Source organism: Equus quagga, chromosome 10 (genome assembly GCF_021613505.1).
Source record: "Equus quagga isolate Etosha38 chromosome 10, UCLA_HA_Equagga_1.0, whole genome shotgun sequence".
NCBI classification, from domain to species: Eukaryota; Metazoa; Chordata; class Mammalia; order Perissodactyla; family Equidae; genus Equus; species Equus quagga.
Window position 1 is genome coordinate 96,118,225 of NC_060276.1, and position 22,943 is coordinate 96,141,167.

The 22,943-nt window shown below is 34.4% G+C and overlaps 1 protein-coding gene across 8 annotated transcripts in view; it reads left to right on the top strand.

Annotated features, from left to right (window-relative positions):
- DMD (dystrophin) overlaps nucleotides 1–22,943 on the top strand; it is a 2,273,580-nt gene that overhangs the window by 341,230 nt on the left and 1,909,407 nt on the right. Inside the window, exon 1 of one of the 8 annotated variants that reach the window (XM_046672829.1) lies at nucleotides 13,818–14,055. The exons of the other annotated variants lie outside the window; for them this stretch is intronic. Within the exon in view, the coding sequence (XP_046528785.1) occupies nucleotides 14,025–14,055 (31 nt within the window). The 5' untranslated portion in view covers nucleotides 13,818–14,024. Of the gene's footprint in view, nucleotides 1–13,817; nucleotides 14,056–22,943 lie in introns of those variants that run through there. 8 annotated transcript variants of the gene reach the window in all.

Sequence of the window (22,943 nt, forward strand, 5' to 3'; positions counted from 1 at the left end):
GACGTCACTTGAATCTGACATATTGTGGGAATATTTAATGTTTATTATGAGTTACAGGCTATTTTCAAGTAACCAGACCAGAATTTTTAAACGCTTTTTTAAAAAATTGAATGGAACTTTGAGATATAAACCTTTTTTATCCTCCTCTTAATTCAGTCCATTTTTGAAACCTCATTTAAAGTCAAATACAATACTTTCTGTGGTTTCCATAACAGAGTCCTACTTTCAGGCTTCAGTGAGTAAGTATATTGCCTATGGGGCTCAGGAAAATTTTTGAACCAAATTATAAATGGTCATTGTTTGTGAGAGAGTTTTTTTGCATTTCTTTTTTAAGCATTCTGTAGTAAGACCTTCAAGAAAGAGTGCCACTCAGTTAAAGACTGAATCTTTCTCTCTCAAAACATATTAGAGAAAATAGCACATGTGGCTTTGTCTGCTGCACAAGTCCTCTCTAACCCTCTCTCCTCTCCAGAAGATTTGCCAGGAAACTAGTGAAGCCTAAGCATGACGTTCTCTCCATTTCACAGAACTCTTCAGAGACGCTAGAAAAGCTTTCATGTAGCCACGTTCTTGAAAAATATGCAAAACTAAGGATCCTCAAAGTTTGGACCTCAGATGTTTTAAATGAAGATCACTCCCATCACTTGTTTTTTAGGATGACCCACTAAACCTTCACGAAAACATTTTCACGATGAAAACTGAAGATTGCTATGGACAAAAACTGGTGATATTAAGGGCAAAGTAAGTACTGTAACATGGGGAGAATTTTAACTTGTTTTAACTTTTTAAAGAAAGAAATTAGAGGAGGATTTTGCTTTGAGCCTACAAGTCGACTAAAGCTGTAATTTAACTGTCATCCACATAGATTTATATTATTTCCATTACTCTTTCTTACACAGCAATTGCTTGGCCTAGGCTTTCAATAAATATATTTGTGAAATATTTTTGAATATTAACTAATGACAAAGTGTCATTTAGAGCCTATTTTTCCAAGATTGTAAATATTTAGTTTAAAAGATACCCAGAATTCTTATTTGCAGATTTATAATCTTCTTGAACTAGAGAATTGTAACTTTTAACTGTGTTATTCTTATATACCGTAGTTACAGTGGCCTTTAAAAGAAAGAGGTGCAAGTGCAAAGACAATTGTAGACATGCCATTGCTGCCATCTGATCTCCATTGGGCTTTGCAGTGTGTTTTACCCTTATATTGCTTTGTGTGCATATTTGTCAGTGTCCTATATCAGGAGTGTAAAAACTTTGGCCCATCAGCCAGGCTGCCAATTCTTTTAAATTAAACTATTTATTTCTTATATAATTGTAGATTTACATGCAGTTGTAAGAAATAACACAGAGAGATCCTGTATATCATTTTACCTACTCCCTCCCAATGGTAACATATTGCAAAACTGTAGTACAATATCACAACCGGGATATTAACTTTTGTACAATCAACGTACTGAATATTTCTATCACCACAAAGACATCTCCCGCCATGTTGCCCTTTTGTGGCCAGACACACTTCCTGCCTGTCCTCATGTACTCCTTAACCTCTGGCAACCACTAATATGATCTCCATTGGGATAACTTTGTTATTTCAAGAATGTTGTATAAATGGATTCATACAGTATGTAACCTGTTAGGATTAGCTTTTTTCACTCAGCTAAATTATCTGGAGGTTCTTCCAGGTTGTTGTGTGTATAAATAGTGTGTCCCTTTTTATTTCTGAGTAGTATTCCATGGTATGGACATACCACAGTTTATTTAGCTTTACACCTGTTGGAGGATATCTGAGTTCTTTCCAATTTGTGTGTATTACAAATACATCTGCTGTGAACACTCATGCACAAGTTTTTGTGTGAACAAGAATTTTCCTTACTCTGAGATTAATGCCCTAGAGTTAAATTTCTGGGTTGTATGGCATTTGCATGCTTAGTTTTTTACAAAGCCACCAAACTGTTTTACAGAGTAGCTGTACCATTTTAAATTCCTACCAACAATAAGTAATCCAGTTTCTATATATTCTTGCCAGCATTTGATGTTGGCACTATTTTTTAACTTAGCAATTCTGATAGGTACATAGTTACATCTTATTCTGATTTTAACATGCATTTCCTTAATGGCTAATGATGTTGAACATCTTTTCATGAGTTTATTTGCCATCTGCATATTGTCTTTGGTGAAATGTCTCTTCATGTCTTGTCCATTTGCTAATGGAATTTTCGTGGATTTTTTTGTGTGTTTTCTTTACTTTTGAATTTTATGAGTTCTTTATATATTCTAGACACTAGTCCTTGCTTGGATATGTGGTTTGCAGATATTTTTTCCTTAGCTTGTGCTTTCATCCCCATAGGAGCAAAAGTAAAATTTTGTTGAAGTCCAATTTATGAATTCTTACTTTTATGGACCATGCTTTTAGGGTAAAATCCAAGAACTCTGCCCAGCCCTAGATCCCAAAGATTTATATATTTTGCTAAAATACTTAAAGTTTTCTGTTTTACATTTAAACTCATCGTGCATTATTAATGTTGTATAAAATGTGAGACTTAAGTATTCTAGCACCATTTGTTGAAAAGGCTGTCTTTGCTTCACTGATTTATTTTGGGATCTTTGTCTAAATCAGTTGGCCATATTTGTGTGGTTCTCTATTGTGTTCCATTGATCTATGTCTGTCTTATTGCCAGTACCACACTATCTTGATTACTATATCTATGTAATAAGTCTTAAAGTCTGATAGACTTGTTCTTCCTGCTTTATTCTCCCTTTTCAACATTGTTTTAGTTAGCCTTGTCCCTTGCCTTTCCACGTAAATTTTCTAGTGAACTTGTCTATACCAAAAGAAAAATTTGTTAGGATTTTGATTGGAATTGTGTTATAGCTGTATATCAATTTGAGTAAAGTTGATGTTACAATATTGAATCTCCAAATCCATGACCACAGTATGTTTCTCCATTTATTTTGATGTTCTTTGATTTATTTCTATAGTGTCTTGTTTTCACCATATAAGTCCAAGACATGTTTTGTTAGATTAACACTTACTTTGTTTCTTTGTGAGTTAGTAAAGAGTACTATATTTTTAATTTCAGTTCTACATGTTCATTACTAGTATTTAGAAATACATTTGACTTTTGTGCATTTATCTTGTATCCTCCTACCTTGATGAACTCACTCATTAGTTGTAGATTTCTTCTACATTGCTGAGTTTTCATTATCATCCCATCTGCATGTAAGTGACAGTTTTTTGTCTTCCTTCCCCATCTGTATGGATTTAATTATTTGCCTTGCCTCATTGCACTGGCTAGAACTTTCAGCACTATGTTGGATAAGAGGAGTGAGAGTATGCATTCTTGCTTTGTACACAGTATTAAGGAAAATGCACTCATTATTTCCCTATTAAGTACAAATTTAGCTGTAGAGTTTATGTAAGTGCTCTTTATTAAGTTGGGAAAGTTTTTCTATATTCCTATTTTTCTGAACATTTGTTTCAGGAATAGATATTGAAGTTAGTCAAATGATTGTACTGCATCCATTGATAAGATCGTGTGATTTTTCTTCTTTAGCATGTTAATATGGTAGATTACAATGATGACTTTCAAATAAGCCAGCTTTATATCCCTGAAACAAACCTCGCATGATTTTTTTATATTGCTGAATTTTATGTGCTGAAATTTGTTACGGAATTTGGGGTTGATATTTGTAAGGATATTGGTCTATAGGCTTTTTGTTGGTTTTGGTACTGTCTTTTTCTGCTTTTGGTATCAGGCTATTGCTGGATTCATTAAATGTTTTCAGAATTGTTGCCTTCTCTTCTATTTTCTGGAAGAGATTGTGTAGAATTGGTGTTAATCCTTCTTTAAATGTTTGATAAATTTTCCAGTGAAAGCATCTGGGCATGGAGAATTATTTTTTAGAAGTTTTTTTTAAATTATGAGTTCCATTTCCTTATTAGTTATAGAGCTATACAAATTATCTATTTCATATTGGGTGATTTGTGGCAGTTTGTGCTTCATGAAGAATTGGTCCATTTCATCTAAATTGTCAAATATTTGTGTGAATAATTGTTCATAGTGTTCCCTTATTATCATTTTATGTGTGCCAAGTCTGTAGTGATATCTCATGTTTCATTCTTAACATTAGTAATTTGTGTGTCTTCACTATTTTCTGTGTCACTCTTGTTAGCACTTTGTCAATTTTATTGATCTTTTTGGAGAATGAGCTCTTCATTTCATTGATTTTTTTCAATTGTTTTTCTGTTTTCAATTTCATTGATTTCTGCTTTTTATTATTTCCTTCTCTGTTTGTTTTGGGTTTATTTTGCTCTTCATTTTCTCAATTCTTGAGGTGACAGCTTGGATTATTGATTTGAGATTTTTCCTCTTTTCTAATGCATGCATTTAAGAGCAGCTTTTTGAATACATTGCTTTATGTAACTTACATGACAATCTTTTATGGTAGATGGTGTGTGTGGTGGTATCGTTAAAATCTGGTCCCTTAGTTGGTACCTCAGACAAGTTTCCTCAAGCTTTTTCGAGTTCATTAATTAACAAGTAGATTAAAATGTAAAATCTTCTTTTAATACACGTCAAGCATAATCCACTTGAGGGCAGGGACGATGAGTTATTACCTTGATGTAGAAAATCTGGCCCTAATAAATATTTAATAAATAAATGCACATCCATTCCATGGCCCAGTGGCATTGTTTTAAATGAGAATTTGATACTGTGGTTGTCCCATAGTTCCAAGATTCAGAATCTCTTCTGACATTTACTTGCAAACAGTTTGATTCAGCCTTTATTTTGAGTTTTTATAATTATCTGCAATATAAATTCCTCTCTTCCTTTCTCCTACCTGTATTCTTTTTTTCCAACTGGTGTCACTGAGCCCCTATTATACACAATGCCCTTTTGAGAACCAATGATATCAAAATAAATAGTAACCAATCCTTAACATCAAGAAGTTTACGGCTGAGTAGTGAAGGTACATTCATATCATTAGACCCAACTACAAATGGAGCTGAGTGGAAGCTCAAAAAATCTTCATAGAGAAGGTAAATTTAAACAAGGCCCAGAAGGATAAGGAAACACAATACACAGACAAAGGATAAAAGATAAGGAAATTGCAAGCAGAGGCAATAGCACACACATAGGCATTGGGAATGCAGCAATTCAAAGGGAAGACACAACTCCTGTTCTCATGGAGTTTGCATTCTAGCAAATGGTAAGACACACATGAAACATATATCCAGTTATTTATTTTACATGCAACAAAGGAGCAGAGCAGCATGCACGGAGAACATATATGACGAACTTCTGAAATAATTTGAGATATAATGGTAGGAAAGTACATGAGATCACTTCAGGGGCATTTACAGACATGCAATGTAGGGTTGAAAAATGAAGGCAGGGGCTAGATTGCAAAGGATCTCTTCATCTCTGGCCATATTTTCCACTCAGGTATCACAGTAGCACTGAGTAGCCTTCCAAGATTGATATGGTAGAGATGAGCCCATGTGCTAATAATTCTTCACTTGTTCATTCCCACTCCCCACCCCTACACCCATTTTATGACACTCCTTGCCCTACTCTTTGCCCTGTAATTCTTTGCTCTTAATCTCCATCACCAAAGCCTCGTGTACTCTATCAGCAAATTGTGTGACACCAGGAGGAGATCTAAGGGCATGGAGAAAGAGTTTAGAGTACTTACTTTCTACTTTCTATGTGTCTCACTGAAGTCCTAGTAGTGACTATGTGTGTCTACTACTATTCTAACTTTATTCCCTCACCCTAACCCATCAAGCCTGGAGGTAGAAACAACTTCCCACTGTTTCTATCACCTGGATGGCTCACTGTCCTTTATTTGTTCTCATCTCCCTGCCTATACCTGTGTCCATAGTTATTTCAACAAATTATTTTCTGTTGAATACTTTTAAGACTGCCTATATCATGACAGAATCTTGACTAATACAGTATAAATGATGCAACAGGTAAACCATGGTACTGAGTCTCAGCTCACTGACAATGGTGTGTTTAATTTCTTTGGAGTCATAATACCTTTGTTTCATTCAGAAATGTTTAAACGCCTTCATTAATTCCTACACATTTACCTCCTAAAATGGTTGAGGATCAATATGTGAATTAGCAACCATTGTTTTTACAACATAGATAAATTAGTTTTGAGTTTTACTTAGATTTAGTAAGTAAGTGTCCTCTGTCTTGAAGCTATAGAAAGCTTTGCTATGTAGTACCAAGTTCTGAAATCATATCATTTTGCAAGTGTCGTAGACTTCATTGTCTGTGGAAATATGAGTAAAGATGTGCTGTCAATTTCACAAGTTGTAGCTTTTTTGCCTAGTGGAAAAAATTCTAAATATTTAAGAATGAACCCACAAGTTTCCAGATACACACTTACTATTTTTAATGGGGATTAAAATAATGTCAAATCAATATAAGTTGCACACATACACAAGGAGAGAAATGATCTCAGGTATCCACATAGGTTGAATGGGGAACCCGGACTTCCACCCCAATCCAGCAGTAACAAGGGAGCCCCATCGCCCCAATCCTCCACCAAAGCAATGTCAGAAGAGGCTAGCTAAATCAGAAGATTTAAATAAGATCCAAAGTCTGATAACATCATACCCTAAAGGTCCAGGTTTCCATTTAAAATCAACTTAGTAAGCCAAGAAAAAAGAATGTCTCAACTTGAATGAAAAAAGACAATCAATAGTCACCTACACCAACATGACACAGATGACAGAATTATCTGCCAAGGTTATTAAAGCAGCCACCATAAAAAATGGTTCAATAAGCAATTACAAACTTGCTTGCAACAAATGAAAAATAGAAAATCTCAGCAAAAAAGTAAGACATATAGAACAAAGTGAAATTTTAGAACTGAAAAATAGAGTAATCAAGATCAAATTCGATGGATGGTCTCAAGAGTATATTTTAGGGGACAGAGAGAAAAATCTGTGAACAGAAAGCTAGAACAATAGAAATGACCCAGTCTGAACAAGACAGAAAGTAGACTGATAAAAAATGAACAGATCGTCAGTGACTAGTGGGATTATAATAAAAGAGCTATGATGCGTTTCATGAGCATCCTGAAAGGAGAGAAAAAAAAGTTGTTGAACAAGTCCTCAAAGAAATAATGGCTGAAAAATAACCAAATTTGGCAAAAGACAAAAACCTACAGATTCAAGAAGCTGAGCGAACGAACAGGGTAACCTCAAAGGTATCTATGCCTACACCCATCATAGTCAAACTTCTGAAAACTAGTGATAAAGAAAAAACATGTTGAAAGCAGTGAAAGACAAAGGGCATTTTTATCTATAGGAAAAAAACTCAAATGACAGGATTTCTTATGAGAAACCGTGGAATCCAGAAGGAAGTAGCATGACAGTTTTCATGTGATTAAAGCAAAGAACTGTCAATGTCAAGAAAGTAGAAGAGGGGGCAACACTTCCAAAATACATTTTATGAGTCAAGAAATACTCTAATACAAAAACCAGACACACACAGTAGAAAAAAAAACCCTACAGACCAATATTATTCATAGATACAGAGACAAAATTCCTTAACAAAATTTGATATATCATATTAACGGGCTGAAAAAGAATGATCACATGATCTTATCAATCAAAGCAGAAACAAGTTTGACAAAATTCAACACCCATTCATAATAAAAACTTGCTGAAAATTAGGAATACAGGAGGATTTCTTCAACTTGATAAAGAACACTTACAAAAATCCCATAGGTAACATTATAATAATGGTGGAAGATTTTAATGCTTTCTTCTTAACAGTAGGATCAAGGCAAAAATCTCTTTCAGCCCTGCTATTCTTTATAGTACTGGACATTCTAGCCAGCACAAAAATGCAAGAAAAGTAAATGAAAACATACGAATCAGGATGGAAAAGTTAAAACTGTCCCTACTTGCAGATGTTATGATGGACTATGAAAAAAATCCTGAGGATTCTACAGAATTACTCATAGAAGTGATGAGTTCAGCAAGGTCTCAGGATAGAAGATCAACATACAAAAATCGATTGTATTTCTATATAATAAATGAGCTACTGGAAACAAAAATTTTAAATGTAATATATTGCAGTCACTCCAAAAAAAGTGAAATGCTTACTTATGAATCTAACAAAAACATATGCAGGATCTGTATGGAACAAACTTAAAAGAAAAAAGCAAAAACCTAAGTAGATAGAACTATACAAGGTATTCATGGACTGGGAAATATGTTAAATATGTCAATTCTTCCAAAAATTAACCTATAATTTTAATGCAATTCCTATCAAAATACCAGCAAGCTTTTTAGTACTTATCAACAAATATCAAATTGCCTGAATCCTATCTCCTTTATTTTTTCTGGCCTCAGTGCCAATAAACTAGCCCTATAACTAGCACATTTCTTCATTGGATTTATCTAAAGAAAGATTTTTTTTACAAATCTAAGATATATATGCTTCTTTAGAATGTGTAACATTTCAACCAGTATGTGTCACTGTGCAGAAAGGAAGCAGAAATGACCAAGAAATTATTTTTTCCAAATCAATAAATTTGTGAACTTTATATAAATGCCTTACCTATGAAGCCTATTTCTTCGCAGTTTATTTATCCTGTGAAACTCTGTTAATCATAATGCTTAAAATTATGTTACATATTTGAATAAGTGGGGAAAATGACTCAGATCCTTTTCAACTTATATAAAATACTGCCTATACTGTTTTCAATTTCTTGAGAATTCACTCCTTGTTCACTTTTAAGCTTACCATAATCACTTCTTTCTAATGAATAGTTCATCTGTTTTATGATACAGGGATTACCAGTTATTATTAAAATATAAGTAAAGACCAGTCTTCATTTTATAACTTGTAACATAAAACTGTAGCTAAAGAAAGTAGTTAAAAAACTTGCTGAGTAAGCCTTCAGTGTAATAAAAATATGCTTTGCATTCTTGAAAAAGTAAAGTTCTGTATCCATTCATGTGTAAACAATTATAACTTATTTAAGATTATTTAAACAGCATATACATAGTATGCATGTTTAGTTACAGACATTTTTTTTAAAATATGCTTCTGTTTCAAAACTACTTTGGGAACCTCTGCTGTTTTTCCTTTTTTTCTTCAATTACATGGATAACAGACAGTAATACCATTATAGGCATACTAGAAACATGAAAAAACAATCTAATCACAATACAAAATGCTATTAGAAAGTGCAGTATGATGCAATAAATTAAAGATGACTTAAACATTGGAAATATATACCATTAATGGCTTAGAAGATTCAACATAGTAAAATGTCAATTCTCCCCAGAGTGATCTATTTAATGCACTTCCTATCAAAATACCAGAAAGAAATTTTGTAGATGGATCTGTAGACCTATTTGTAAATAAGCATTTCTAAAATTTATATGGTAAGACACAGGAGCTAGAATTTCTAAAACAATTTTGAAAAAGAATAATAAATTGTGAAGAATAACTCTACCCATTGTTTGGCACATTATATAGCTACAGTAATTAAGGTGGTGTGGTATTGGCAGAGGGTTGGATACATACATCAATAGGACAGAATCACGATTCCAGAAATAGATCCACACGAATATGCCCAAATAATTTTTTTTTGAGGAAGATTAGCCCTGAGCTAACTACTGCCAATCCTCCTCTTTTTGCGGAGGGAGACTGGCCCTGAGCTAACATCCATGCCCATCTTCCTCTCCAAATGATTTTTTGACAAAGGTGCAAAAGTTATTCAATGTAAGAAGAATAGTCTTTTCAACAAATAGTGTTGGAGTAATTGGAAATCTATAAGCAAAAAAAGAAACTCCCACATCTTATACAAAAATGAACTCCAAATGAATCATAGATTTAAATGTAAATAAATTTAATAAATTGGACTTTATAAAAATTAAAAACTTTGGCATTACCTTATTAAGAGGATGCAAAGACAAGCTACAGACGGAGAAAATGTTTACAAACCATAAATCTAACAAAGGACTCATATCTAGAATATATGAAGAATACTCAAATCTCAGGAGTTAAAAAAAGCATTGAGGGGCCAGCCCCATGGCCGAGTGGTTAAATTCGCATGCTCAGCTTCGGCTGCCCAGGGTTTCACTAGTTTGGATCCTGTGTGTGGACCTAGGACCTCTCATCAAGCCATGCTGAGGCAGCGTCCCATATAGCAGAACTGGAAAGACCTACAACTAGAATGTACAACTATGTACTGGGGGGGGGGCTTTGTGGAGGAGAAGAAGAAGTAGAGAAAACAAAAGATTAGCAACAGATGTTAACTCAGGGCCAATAAAAAAAAGAAAAGGTATCCAGTTGGAAAATGAGCAAAAGATTATCAACAGACATTTCACTAGAGTATATTCAGATAGCAAATAAGCTTGAGAAAAGATGTTCAATGTTATTAACCATAAGGGCAATTCAAATTAAGACTGCCATGATATATCTCTACACACATGTGGAGAAACTGGATCACTCATACATTCCTGGTGGATATGTAAAATGGTACAGCATGTTTTGGCAGTTTCCTTAAAAAATTGAACATACATTAACAATATGATGCAGCAGTTTTACTCCTGGGCATTATCCAAGATAAATTTTTAAAAAATGAACATGATTGTTTTGTAGCAACCCAAAACTGGAAATAGCCAAAATATCCTGCAGTAAATGAATGATTAAACTATAGTACATTCATAACATGGAATACTACTCAGAAATAAAAGTAAACATGCTATTGATGCAGGTAACAACTTGAATGGATCTCTAGGACATTACACTAAGTGAAAAAAGCCAATCTCAAAAGGTCACACTGAATGATTCAATGTATTGAACATTCTTGAAATGACAAAATTATAGTGATGAGAACAAATTAGTGAGCACCAGGCTGGTGGGGGAGGGTGGTTGGTGTGACTGTAAAGGGATAGCACAAGGAAGATCTTTGTGGTGATGGAGTAGTTCTGTATCATGATTGAGGTTGTGGTTACACAGATCTACATGTATGATAAAATTAGAGAAATACGTACACACATTGTATCAATGTCAATTTCCTGGTTTTGATGTCACATTATAATTATGTAAAATGTAACCATTGGGGGAACCTGGGTAAAGAGTATATAGGTTCCCTCTATACTATCTTTGCAACTTTTTGTGAATCTGAAATTATTTGAAAATAAAAAGCTAAAAGACATTTTAAAAGACCCTGTACTGCCAGTTATTAACAATGGGAACTTGAGGGAGTTCATTGACCAGTCATCTTTGTAATGGGGCTCCTAATACCCACCCAGTGTGGTTACTGTGAGGACTAAATGAGAGAGGTAAATAGCTAAGGACCACAGGAAAATAGTGGCAAGATCTGAACTGGAATTCAGTGTTGGGCTAAATTTTATTTTGTGTACCTTTCACTTTTTCCAGTTATCTTGAGCATGTCTTTCCATTGTCAAGCTACAAAAGCAGAAACCAGTTTAAGAGGCAAAGCGTTTATTTGGGAGTCAAAGAATTGTAATTTGGAAGCACAGATTCAGGTAGAAACCCAAATAGTGTCCCTCTATGGAGTAAAAGTCAGGGGCTTTTAAAAACAAAGAAGGGAGGCTCATTAAAAGAGTTTTAAATACAGAGGCATTTAAATGCAGAGGCAGAGAGCTTGTCTTGGCTAAACATTAATTGACTATTGATTCTTTCTTCAGAAGGTCCACAGTCCTCAGTCTTTGTGATCAGGATGTCTGTTCTCTTGACTTCTCAAACAATTGCTTGTAAGACAATTGCCAGTTTGGCCCAGTCCAAAAGTTTGACTTCGTCCAAGTTTCAAGACAGCAGACCGGTTTCTCTGGAAAGACGGCTCTGACTTGACTTTATAATAGCTCCGCTAAAGTCAATTTTGACGTCATCTAAATTGTAAAACCTTAAGGGAAATATAGGTAGTCCACATTGATGGAGAATTTATTACAGTTGCCCAATAAATTCCATTGACTAAGGCTGAAAGACAATTAAGGTGTACCTTAGGGCATTCAGATCTATTGATATTTGGTACTTTAGATATTAACCAAGACATGTTTTTGGTAGATTTGGAGCTGCGGTTGTTTTTAGAAATGGCCTTCAGCATTTTTCAAAATTGACCATTCATTAGAATCACCTGTAAAACACAGCGTACTGGGTCCTACTCCCAGTGTTTCTTGTTTTCCAGGTCTCAGGCATACTTGCATCTCTAATAACTTCCCATGTGATACTAATGTTTCATGGACCACACTTTACAAATCTCTGATAAACTACATATGCCTTGGCCTAAACATGGGTTTATATCTATGGTAACCTCACAGTATAAAGTATAAAAGAACTTTCGACTTGGCGATACTGTACCCTATAGCACAGGAGGACACTGATGCTAACATGCAGACGTGGATCCATGTCAGTCCCAAACCATTTTTATGTTTTATGAAATTGTTGCACATATGCATATCCAGAAGACAACACTAAGGAGAGGAAATGAGGTGACCTATGGGGAAGAACACTTTCAATCTATTTGGGATAACAGTAATTTAAATACAATTACCTAAAATTAAAATTCAGCCTTATGTTTTATTTCATATAGATTTTGTGAGGAGCAAATGATGATGTGATGATGATGATACTCTAAAATATAATATGTATAATTAACTATTGAGGTAAATATCATAGTCTGACTCAATATGTCAGTTTTTTTCTATTTTCATCTATAATTTATTTCTATGCCAAGCAGTTGAATGCTTGACATAGAAAAATGAGTCTGTCATTTTAACAAATGATACTATAAAAACACTCAAACAAATAATTTTAGCAGAGATTATTATAATTGCAAAAGGAATATCTTTCTGCAAAGTGTTACCAACCTTTCCTATAAATACTGGACTCACTTGTTGCATTAAAAATCAAAAGGTAAAGAAGCATTCTATTGGTAAAGAATGGTTTACAAACATGTTGAATTACATATTGCAGTAACATATAAATTTCTTTTGAGAACCATTAAATAATTGATCATTAACTCCATGTCTAAGAAATTGTGTTTTAGTAATTGTCACCAAAGAAATTGAAGAAAGAGTAATATCTTACTAAAAAAATTTTATCATAAGCTACAATGAAAATTTGACATTTTACAAGGATTTCTTCATTCCATTATGAGTGCTCTTAATATTTTAGCAGAAACCTTGTCTCGTGAGACCTATACTCATTCTGCCTTCAGAGCTCAGCTGCTACATTCTGCTGTTGCTTCTCTTATTCAGACTGTTGGCATCATCAATACATCATTTTTGATTGGATCCCCAGGGTAGAAATTAAATTTGGTAGACAGTGGATACATAACAAATGCGTAGATTATTCTGGGCATTTCTTTTTGTTCAGTAGAGTAAAGTTTTTAGTGTTGTTGAGAGGGTAAAAAAAGGAAAGGCATTTAAAAGTCTATTCTTGATCAGGATTTTCTGCTCTGTTATTTTAGAAGTGTGCATAGAAGTTACAGAAAGTGTTATTATGGTTTTGTACTCAAAAGTTTTTATGTTTAGAAGGCTTTGAGAGCATTACTATGCCCACTGTGCTATTCTGGTTTGGATATTAATCAGAACACAGTTGAACATTATTTGAATTCACAGGACTTGCCATGCTGTAAGCACAACCTTATATGTAGTGGCCATGGGCAGTCCTATTATGGGAAACCAACTTGAGAGAAAAGGCGGGTCACTTGCTTCTGCGCAGGTCCTGGAATTTGAAATATCCAGGGGCCTCTACAGAATCCTGGCATCAGTTACTATGTTGACTCACTCAGTGTTGGGATCACTCACTTTCCCCTTGCAGGACTCAGATCTTGGAGGCAATTAGCTTCAGAGAAAAACGAATAGGAAAAACTGAAGTGTTATTTTTTTAAAGGCTGCTGAAGTTGATTGGTTTCTCATCATTCCTAAACCTACCGGAGCAATCAAGTTGGGAGAAAATTTACCAAGATTTTTATCGCTGCCTTGATATATACTTTGTTTTCCCCAAATGCTTTGGTGGGAAGAAGTAGAGGACCATTGTAAGTACAAAGTAACTAAAAAATATTTTTTACCATGGCATAACCTTTAGTTTGTGACGAGCTTACTCATTTGGCAAATTGATTTTACATTATTACAGTAGTTTGTGAATAAGCGTAAATGTTATATATACTGTACACATATACGCAGGTGTACATGTTTCTCATGGGGAAACCTTTTCAACAGAAATGAGGTAGAGCTTAAACTTTTTCCTTTGCAAATATAAAATCAAGCACATCTTTCTTATTTAAGAAACCACTAAAGTAATAGAAAATGCGTAACTGGCCTGGAGTGTTTGTAACCATTTTAATTGCTGTGAAATAGTTTGTGAGTCTGAGTTATCTTGATTATTTGATACTTCTGTATTTCGTAGTGGTTACATGTAGGATAGTGGTCTGACATATATTCTCAATGAATTAATTGCTGTATGGGAATGACATGTGGAGGCTCAAAGTTAGAAAAATTTTATCTGGGATGTCATGGGGGAAAAAGAAAGAATAAAATGAATTGTAATGGGTAAATGGAGGTTGGAAAAAGCCTTGATAAATATTTAAAGTTCTTTTTTCATATTACTTTTAGTATTTTGTATATTCTTTTCTGTAGCAAATTCTTTCAAATAATAATACGATCTATGCTGGCAAATGACCAGACAATTTTGTTGAGAAAACAACATAAAAACATGAGGACTTCTAATCTTATTTTGTAGTAAAGTCACTGTGTTGTTTCATGTCTGTGATGACCTAGCTTTTCATTAAAGCTTTTTAGTTTGGCTTTTATAGAAAGTAAACTATTTTGTTTATTTTAAGAAAGGCATGATGACTAATGAAAAATATAAAAATTGACCGTGGCACAACAGTAAAAATAATGTATGAGGAGTACAGTGTGTCCCAAAGAGGTAGATGAAGGAGATGGCCTTTTTTTTTTCCCTGCCTTTGCCTTGTGGATTATAGTCATTCTGAGGTAGATATGAGGGCAATGCCCATAATTAAAAATGAAAAAAGTCTGTCTCTCCAAATAAGTAACTCTTCAGAACTTCTGGGAAAAGAGACACAACAGAAGTTTTCCCTCTGAGAAAAATTTGTGGAAAAACATTAACATTGTGTACTTATTGACTAACATTAGATGCTAACAAATTTTGTAGTAAAACATTTTTATATGATTATTTTATTAATTTTGGTGAGTTTCATAATTGCTTGCTGACAGGAAAGCAATTCCATTTACTATTGCAAAAATACAACAGCATATATTGGTTCTTTGCAATACACGTACGCATTGATCAATCAATTGATATATCTCCAAAATTAAAACCAGAAACCAGTGTATAGAGTAATTTAGAAAGAATAGCAAAGGTGCATTTCTGGAATGAAGCGAGGCAAACTTACTCTTGGCTTTATCACAGATATTCAAATAGCGTTTTAAATTCTTAATTAGAATTTGAAGAAAGCTAGCCTTTCAGGGACAAGCCCTGTAGGACTTTATTATAGTACATTTTAAAACTATCAGGTAATACTTATGCTACATGACAGTGGGTTTGTTAAGAGAAAATGAAGATATTCATAAGGTTATATTACACATTAACTTTTGCTCCTTGACGACATACCGCTATTTGAATGTATTCACATTCGAATCTAATTTTTAAAACTGTCTTAGTTTGAAAAGGTTAAAAGAGTACATTTGGTTTATTTTTAACCAAAATAGTTACTAATTAATAGCAATCACTGTATTAATGTAAGTATTCTTTACTTTTAGAATTACTGAAATATTCCATTGCAAAGAGTTATTCAAATAATTCATTACAAATACATATTTCATTTGAATTTTTCATATGATGAAAATTACCTTGAGGTCTAATAAAATCATCTTTTAGAATTTCATTTGCAGTCCTTCAAGGGCATCTTAACTCTTAAAGAGAGGTTGCTGATCTAAATAGTTAATATACCTTTTAATAAGAAGCTTTCTGTATCTCTTCCGTGGCATAACATTATGGAAATGAAATAGAGAATGTCATCTAGTAGTTACTCTAAACTCGGAAAAAAGACTGCAAAGTGTTTTGTGCAAATTTATGTTGTTAAAAAAAGTGTTGGTTGACACTACTCCAGCTAGACAGTACTGAGATAGAAATTCATAATTGGGCAGAGATGGTAATACAGCTGCCTCTTTAGTCCTGAAGTATTCATTTGAAATCCTTATAGTCCAAGTCATTTGCTATATGTGAAACAAATTGTCAAGCTCTTAACCACTTGTGCGGTTTAATAAAAGAGATTAAAATCTCCGTTGTCTTGGAAAGTCAGGTGGGTTTTTTTTTTTAATTCTATTTTATTATCTTTCATCATGGCTTTATCATAAGAATAAAACAAAGTGATTTCCCAAACTTTCCTTCCCCTTCCACTGTAATATTTCCCTAACTTATTAAAAATGATTTATTGTATTTTTTATTAAACTATTCTTTCTTCCCCTGCAAGTAGAAGCAACATGGTATTTTGATGTATGTTTATACAAAGACATATATACACATTTAAATCACAGAGTACTAAGTTACTTAAGAGAGACATTGAAAATTAGTTGGAAATTAACCTTTCTTTAAAGACAACTTTCTATGTTTCTTTAATTTTCTATTTTGAACATGCGTCATCTTTTAAGAAACTGACAAATAAGACTGATGTACGTCCTCTGTCCAACAAAACAAACCACGAAGGAAGAGCAGACCTAGGTTTCGTGGGGCCTGAGGTGATATAAGTGGAGGGAGCGGGGTCTTTTAAGAAAAGTCATACAAAATTAGGTAGGATCTTGGGAGAGGCCAATGTAAGTGAAGGGCCTCAAGGCTTAAACTTTAAAAGTTTCATGGGAAATCATCTCCATATGAAGAGATTCGTTGTGGCTGGATCTTTTCGCAGTTACATTTTAAAGTAAATTTGATGCTAGTTATGTTTCTTTAAAGCATATATTATTTCTCAATGACAGGCTTTTATTTAATGCAGATTAGAGAGTTAAAAGAATTTATAGTGGTTGGAATTTGACATTTCTGCCTTTCATTCTGAAAAGATACATTGATTAAAGTGATGTCAAACTCAGTTAATGGAGGCGGTACAGTTATTTCAGATATACAGGGTATGTAATTTGAAGGCAAGCCAAATCACAATGAGAAGGAATAATGATGACCTTGGTTTATTTTTATACAGTGCATTCAGGTTTTGATTGGATTCAGAGGGAGGCAACGGTTTTCTCTCACACGAAGTCCTGCTGTAGTCCTAGGAGATTTGTGTTCTGTTATCAAGGCAGTTGGTGCATACTGGAGCATTTTGTTGGGAAGGTCATGGGCTGCAGTATGGGAAATGAGAAGACTTCTTTATTAAATGCAATCAAGTTCCATAGCAGAATTTCATGAAAATATTTCTGTTTGGGGAGTATGCTCCATGCAGCAGAGTGATCTTCAAAACACAAACAAAAAGGCAAATAAACAAACACCTTGTAGTCTTCATTGTTTTCCTCATTTAAAAACATCTTTTAGTTAAACTTCCTTGGGGTTTCATTCTATACAATATTGACAGTAATATTCATAACACCTATTTGGAGTTCTGAAGTTTAATACAGATATGAAAGTTAGCACTGCAATAGTATAGTTTATTATTTTGCCGATATGAGTAGGCTTTGTCTACTTATGTGAAATCTAGAATTAAAGTCCTTATAATCTTTATAAAATTTCAAGCTCCCCCTAGTTAATGTTAAAAGTAAGTATGTCTTTCAGAGATTTTGATATCCCCTCTTGACGGGGAGAGTAACCCTGCTCTTTGTGAGTCACTCATATGCAAAATATAGTGTGAAGATTAACAGCTAAAATGGTGTGGTTTACTTTTTTCCACATATTACAACATATTATAATTTTGCGTGTGCCTTTTTAAACCAGATAGCTCCTCCAGAGATTCTGAAACACTTTAGCTCCCAGGGACATGGCCTTTCTCCTTCCCCATTCAAGATTACCACCCTGGATGTGACAAAAAAAAAAAAAAAATCCTTGGCTCCAGTGTTTTAAGAGTATCTTAAATTTCTCGGTCCCAATTCTGATAGGCAGCAGGCAGATGAGGATGGGGAAAGGAAATGACCCTGCTGGCTCATGCTTAAAAGAGTCTTAATCTTCTGGCCACACAACCTTCACCTCATGCCCATTAACAAAACCAAAGGGCAGTATTCCTTCTCCCAGAGCTCAAGTTTTCCAGTTATGTTGCCATTTTAAGGAAGAATTTCCATTCAACTCTGTGCTCAATCTTTGTTATTGTGATATCATTCATTCAAGATACCTGGAAATTTCAATAGGTGAAAGAACATACAGAGCAATTTCCCGGGGTCCTACAGTCCCTAGAGGTGATTGTATAGTACATGTAGTGACATTAAGCCCTGAGAAAACAAGTGTTCCTAGCAGTCGGGATTGAGTTTGGAAATCAGTTTCTTCCCAGTCTCCTTTATTATATTTTGCTTCCTGCCTCCGTGCCCCACTTTCACTTTGTTTCATGCACCCCATTCTTCACTAATGGAAGATGGGGGAGAAGCGACAATTATCCTCTAACTAGATGGAACTGTGATTTCCCTGCTATGCTGGTAACATATTGCAGCTGTTGTTGTTTTTGTTGTTTGTGAATGAGTCTTCCCGAGCTGTTAATTCAATATCTTGATTCCATATAATTTTAAGGATATAATTTTCCATAAATTTAAAATACTGGAAAATTTATTTTTTTATACATCGGTTTTGAAAGCTGAAATATATCTAGGGCTAGTTAAAAATATTCAATGTGTTATGTTACTGTTTAAAAGAGCTTTGCCTCTACATTTTACTTTACTTTATTATTTCATTTATTTTAGTAGAAAATTTGGTTGTTTTAATGAATAGGAGGAATATTAAAGTGCATTATGAAACCCAATGCTTAAGCCACGTAATAAAGTCAGAATGTGGATAGCTCAATGGGTTTAAAATAGGATTAACACAGTTTTAAAAAAACTTTAAAAGATCTGATGTTTGAATTGTCATGCTTTTAGTTTCTATTTAATAAATTCTCAACCCACTCATGAGCATTGCAACAATGAGGAATTTACATATGCAAAAATAACATGTAGTCTTTTGCCAGTTTATTTTCAACTTTTAGATGTACTTTCTTTCCACTGTTAGCAAATAATCGATGTTTTGAAAGGACCAGCATTAATTGAGCACAGTTAGCATTATAATGTCTGATATTATGCCCAATTATGGGCAAATAAAGGGGTTACCCTTTCAGTGTTTTCACCCTCTCCTTAGCTTTTGCTTTGTTTTGTTTTAAATTGCTCTCCTCCCTCCCACTCTCTTTTTGGCTAAGACGGTCATAGAATCAGGACTATAAATGGGCATAAACATCAGTGACTTTTTGCTCATTCTTGGCACTGGTCTCTATTTGCACACAACTTGTCTGCTCCTTTATCAGATTACAGCAGCAATACTACCTTAGCCTGAGCGAAGTGCTGACTTAAAGGGCACGGGAGTCAGCACACTGTTACAAGTGCAGATTTTAGCCTTGGAAACTATGTGAGGTCAAACTGAAGAAATAAGAAAGACAAATCACAGAGTCAGAACTGCTCAACTGTTTTCATCAAAAGCAAGTTAAGTAATTCCTTTTTATATTGATGCTCAAGAGGGCAGTATTAGAAATAAATTGGTGACTAAGTGGACAAAATGTTATCAAAATAGTTGAGGAACTGATAAAATTATCTATGACAGTGATGAATCCCAAGGGCTCCCCTGTATTGGAAAATAACTAGGAAGGAAAAGGGAAAATTAGACGCTAATGAGTGTAGCCAGATATGAGCAATTTTGGCACGGAGGTGGTTAATTGCAAGAGCTTACTGGAAGCTCAGACAGCTGGGGAATCCTGATTTAGTAGAGCCTGAAGGGCAGGTCAGGAGCCGTGTGAACAGCTGCTGAAGAGCTAGAGGATTCCTTTGGATTAGGTGTACACACCCCATCTCTAATGGGCTGTGTCAGAGAGCACCAAGTCTTATCACCGAGTTCACTTTGCTCAAGCCTATAGACTTTGCAGTGTTTTACTTTAAATATCTGGAAACAGATTTCCTCTCAAAATAAATCCAGAAATAAAAATATCAAAGAAGTGACGGTGAAATTTGTATTGTTTTTGTTTGGGTAACCATTGTTTAAAGAAGGAACAATTTATTATTCATTCATTTGTTCATACTACTAATATATATTGCATGCCTGCTTTGTGCCAGGTACTATGCTATGCTCTGGAGATAATGCTCTAAATAAGTGAACACATTGAGATTAGAATTTGGGAAAGAATACACATATTAAATATGCACACACTATTTAAATTGCATCTGAGATAAGGGCTATAGAATAAAGCACACATTGTTATAAGGATGTATAATAGTGAGACCTAGATTAGTATTAGAAATTCAGGAGGGATTCCTAAGAAAATAGTGTTCAAAGTAGGATAAAGAAGAATAGTTGTCTAAGGGAAAAAGAGAGAGGAAAAATTTACATTCAGAGGGAACAACATATGTGAAGGTGTAACTTGGTATGAAGAAAGAACTAAAAGAAAGTCAGTTTTCCTAGAGTATAGTTAGAGAGGGAAAATTTGGAACAAGCATGCAGCTGAAACGATGGGCTGGGGTGCAATCATTCAGAGCCCCAGAGGTCGTGGGGATGATTTTTTTCTTTATAGTAAGATTAGTGGAAGCCTTTTAAGAGTTTCAGGTAGAGCAGTGATATGAACATACTTGTGGGATTTTTTTTAAAGAATATTTCTCTGTTTGGTGAAGAAGATATTAGGGGGTGTTGAGTAAATGAAGAGCTATAAATCTGGTAGCTTCTCCAGGGGCAGAAGAAGGTGGTGTTAACCAGAATGGTGACAGTGAAGTTGAAAGAAGTGACTTTATTCAAGTTTTATTTATGAGATATAATTAATAGGAATTGAAGTTGAATTCATGGCATGTAGAATTGGGTGGATAATGGTGCTGTTTACAAGAAGACTTGAAGGGAAGCTGGTATCATGGGAAGGATTGGAGGCGTGGAAAGAGTTTTTTTATGGAGAGTGTGGGTACTGTAGACATGGGGATGTGAAGCCTAGAAATGAAGTCATTGTTGGGGACTTAATGTGTGAGCCATGGAGTGTGGATAAGACGAGCTAGAAAGATCATAGAGTGTGAAGAGGAGGAGGTCAGCCATTCAATAAGGAAGACAAGTGCACTGCAAAAATGCCATAGAAGCAGCATCTAGAAAGACTGTTGAAATCCTAAGAAAAGTAATATTTCTGTAAGGAGTGTTCCTTTCAATCTCCAATTTAATGACTTTATGAATGAGGATCTCACTTGTAGCACCATGTGTCTTGGTTTCCACAGTCTCTGCCATCTATTTACCCCTAATTTCCTCTCCCATATTGCTATTTCTGTGAGATATCACCAAAATGTTGCCTTAGTAGAAAAGCTTCAATAAATATTTAAATTGTATAATGTATTCAGCTTTTTCCTGTACTCTGCGATTCCTAAAAATACCTTCTTTGGAAACCCCATTTCAACTGACTACTGTATAATGAAATGAGCCTTCAGTGTAAAACATTTATCTTAGTCTGAATTTCAATTGCTCAGTCAGAGTTGTTAAGCAATATGAAAAATCATCCTTTAGAGAATACAGAATTGCATAGATATGACAAGGTAAGTTTGCCCTTTATTTAATGCTATTTTAGTTAATATAGATGCTTATTGGAGAAATGTCTAAAATTTCTTGAGAACCATTAGTAAAATTGATTATTCTTAAATCTGGAAAAAAGGCAAAAATACTTAGAAAACATTGACAATTCAGTTTAAATAAAACTAGAATTCTACTGAAGAGATAGAAGGCACTTGAGTAATTGAAATTTAGTCATGGATGAGTGTGATGTGTAGTTATCAGTTAGCTTTTGGGGAAGTAAGACTAGACAGAATATTACGATGATATGGAGCAACTTTTTTACTATCAGGTTTTTACCTGCTTATAAATAAACACTGTTGAACACCTGCTATGTTCTCTCTGCCTTTTATGAGATTGCAACTCTGTAAGTCAGAGAAAAGTAGACACACGTGTGCATATAAATACAATTACTGTACTATGTCATGAGAGTTATAAAGCATGGTGCAAATCAACCATAAATGATTACTTATGGATGATGTGATTATGGAAGTTTCATCCAAAAATCCACCTTTATAAATAGGCCTTAGAGTATGGGCATATGGAAATGTGAATTAGAGAATAAGTAGAAGGAGCAGTGATGCATAGACAAGGATTAATGAGGCCTTGATCTATGCTACATAAACATTTATTGACAGTACTTGGTATGTTCATATCAGTATTCTAGGTTCACCTATTCTTCAAAGATAATATGTAGTATTCATCAAGCCTGTACTGTGTCAAGCATTTCTCTGAGGATATTACATGTATCTCAGCTAACTCCCATTGCAACTCTAGGAAGTTGGGGGATATAATCATCCATATTTAACAGATGAGGATACTGAGAGGTACAGGAAGTTTAAGCAATTTGCCTAAGGTAGCTTAGCTGATACGAGAGGAGTCAGGATTCAAACGGTGACAGAGTGACCTAAAGATTCAAGGTTCTTAACCAGTCAGCTGCCCCAACTTCTCAGATTTTGATAGAGGTGAACATATGTCAGAGATCTAGAGATGACAGAACAAAATATAAAGTGGAATGAATTATAGTATCTTCTACCAAGAACTAAATGTGTTCCACTGAAAATGTTCTTCAAAAGAAATTCAGAACACTTTTGTTTACTCAAAGGCTATAGAACTTGGCACATTATAATGAGATGTCCTGACTAACCCCATGTCCATCCTCTGGACCTCCTCAGGGAGCTGTCTATG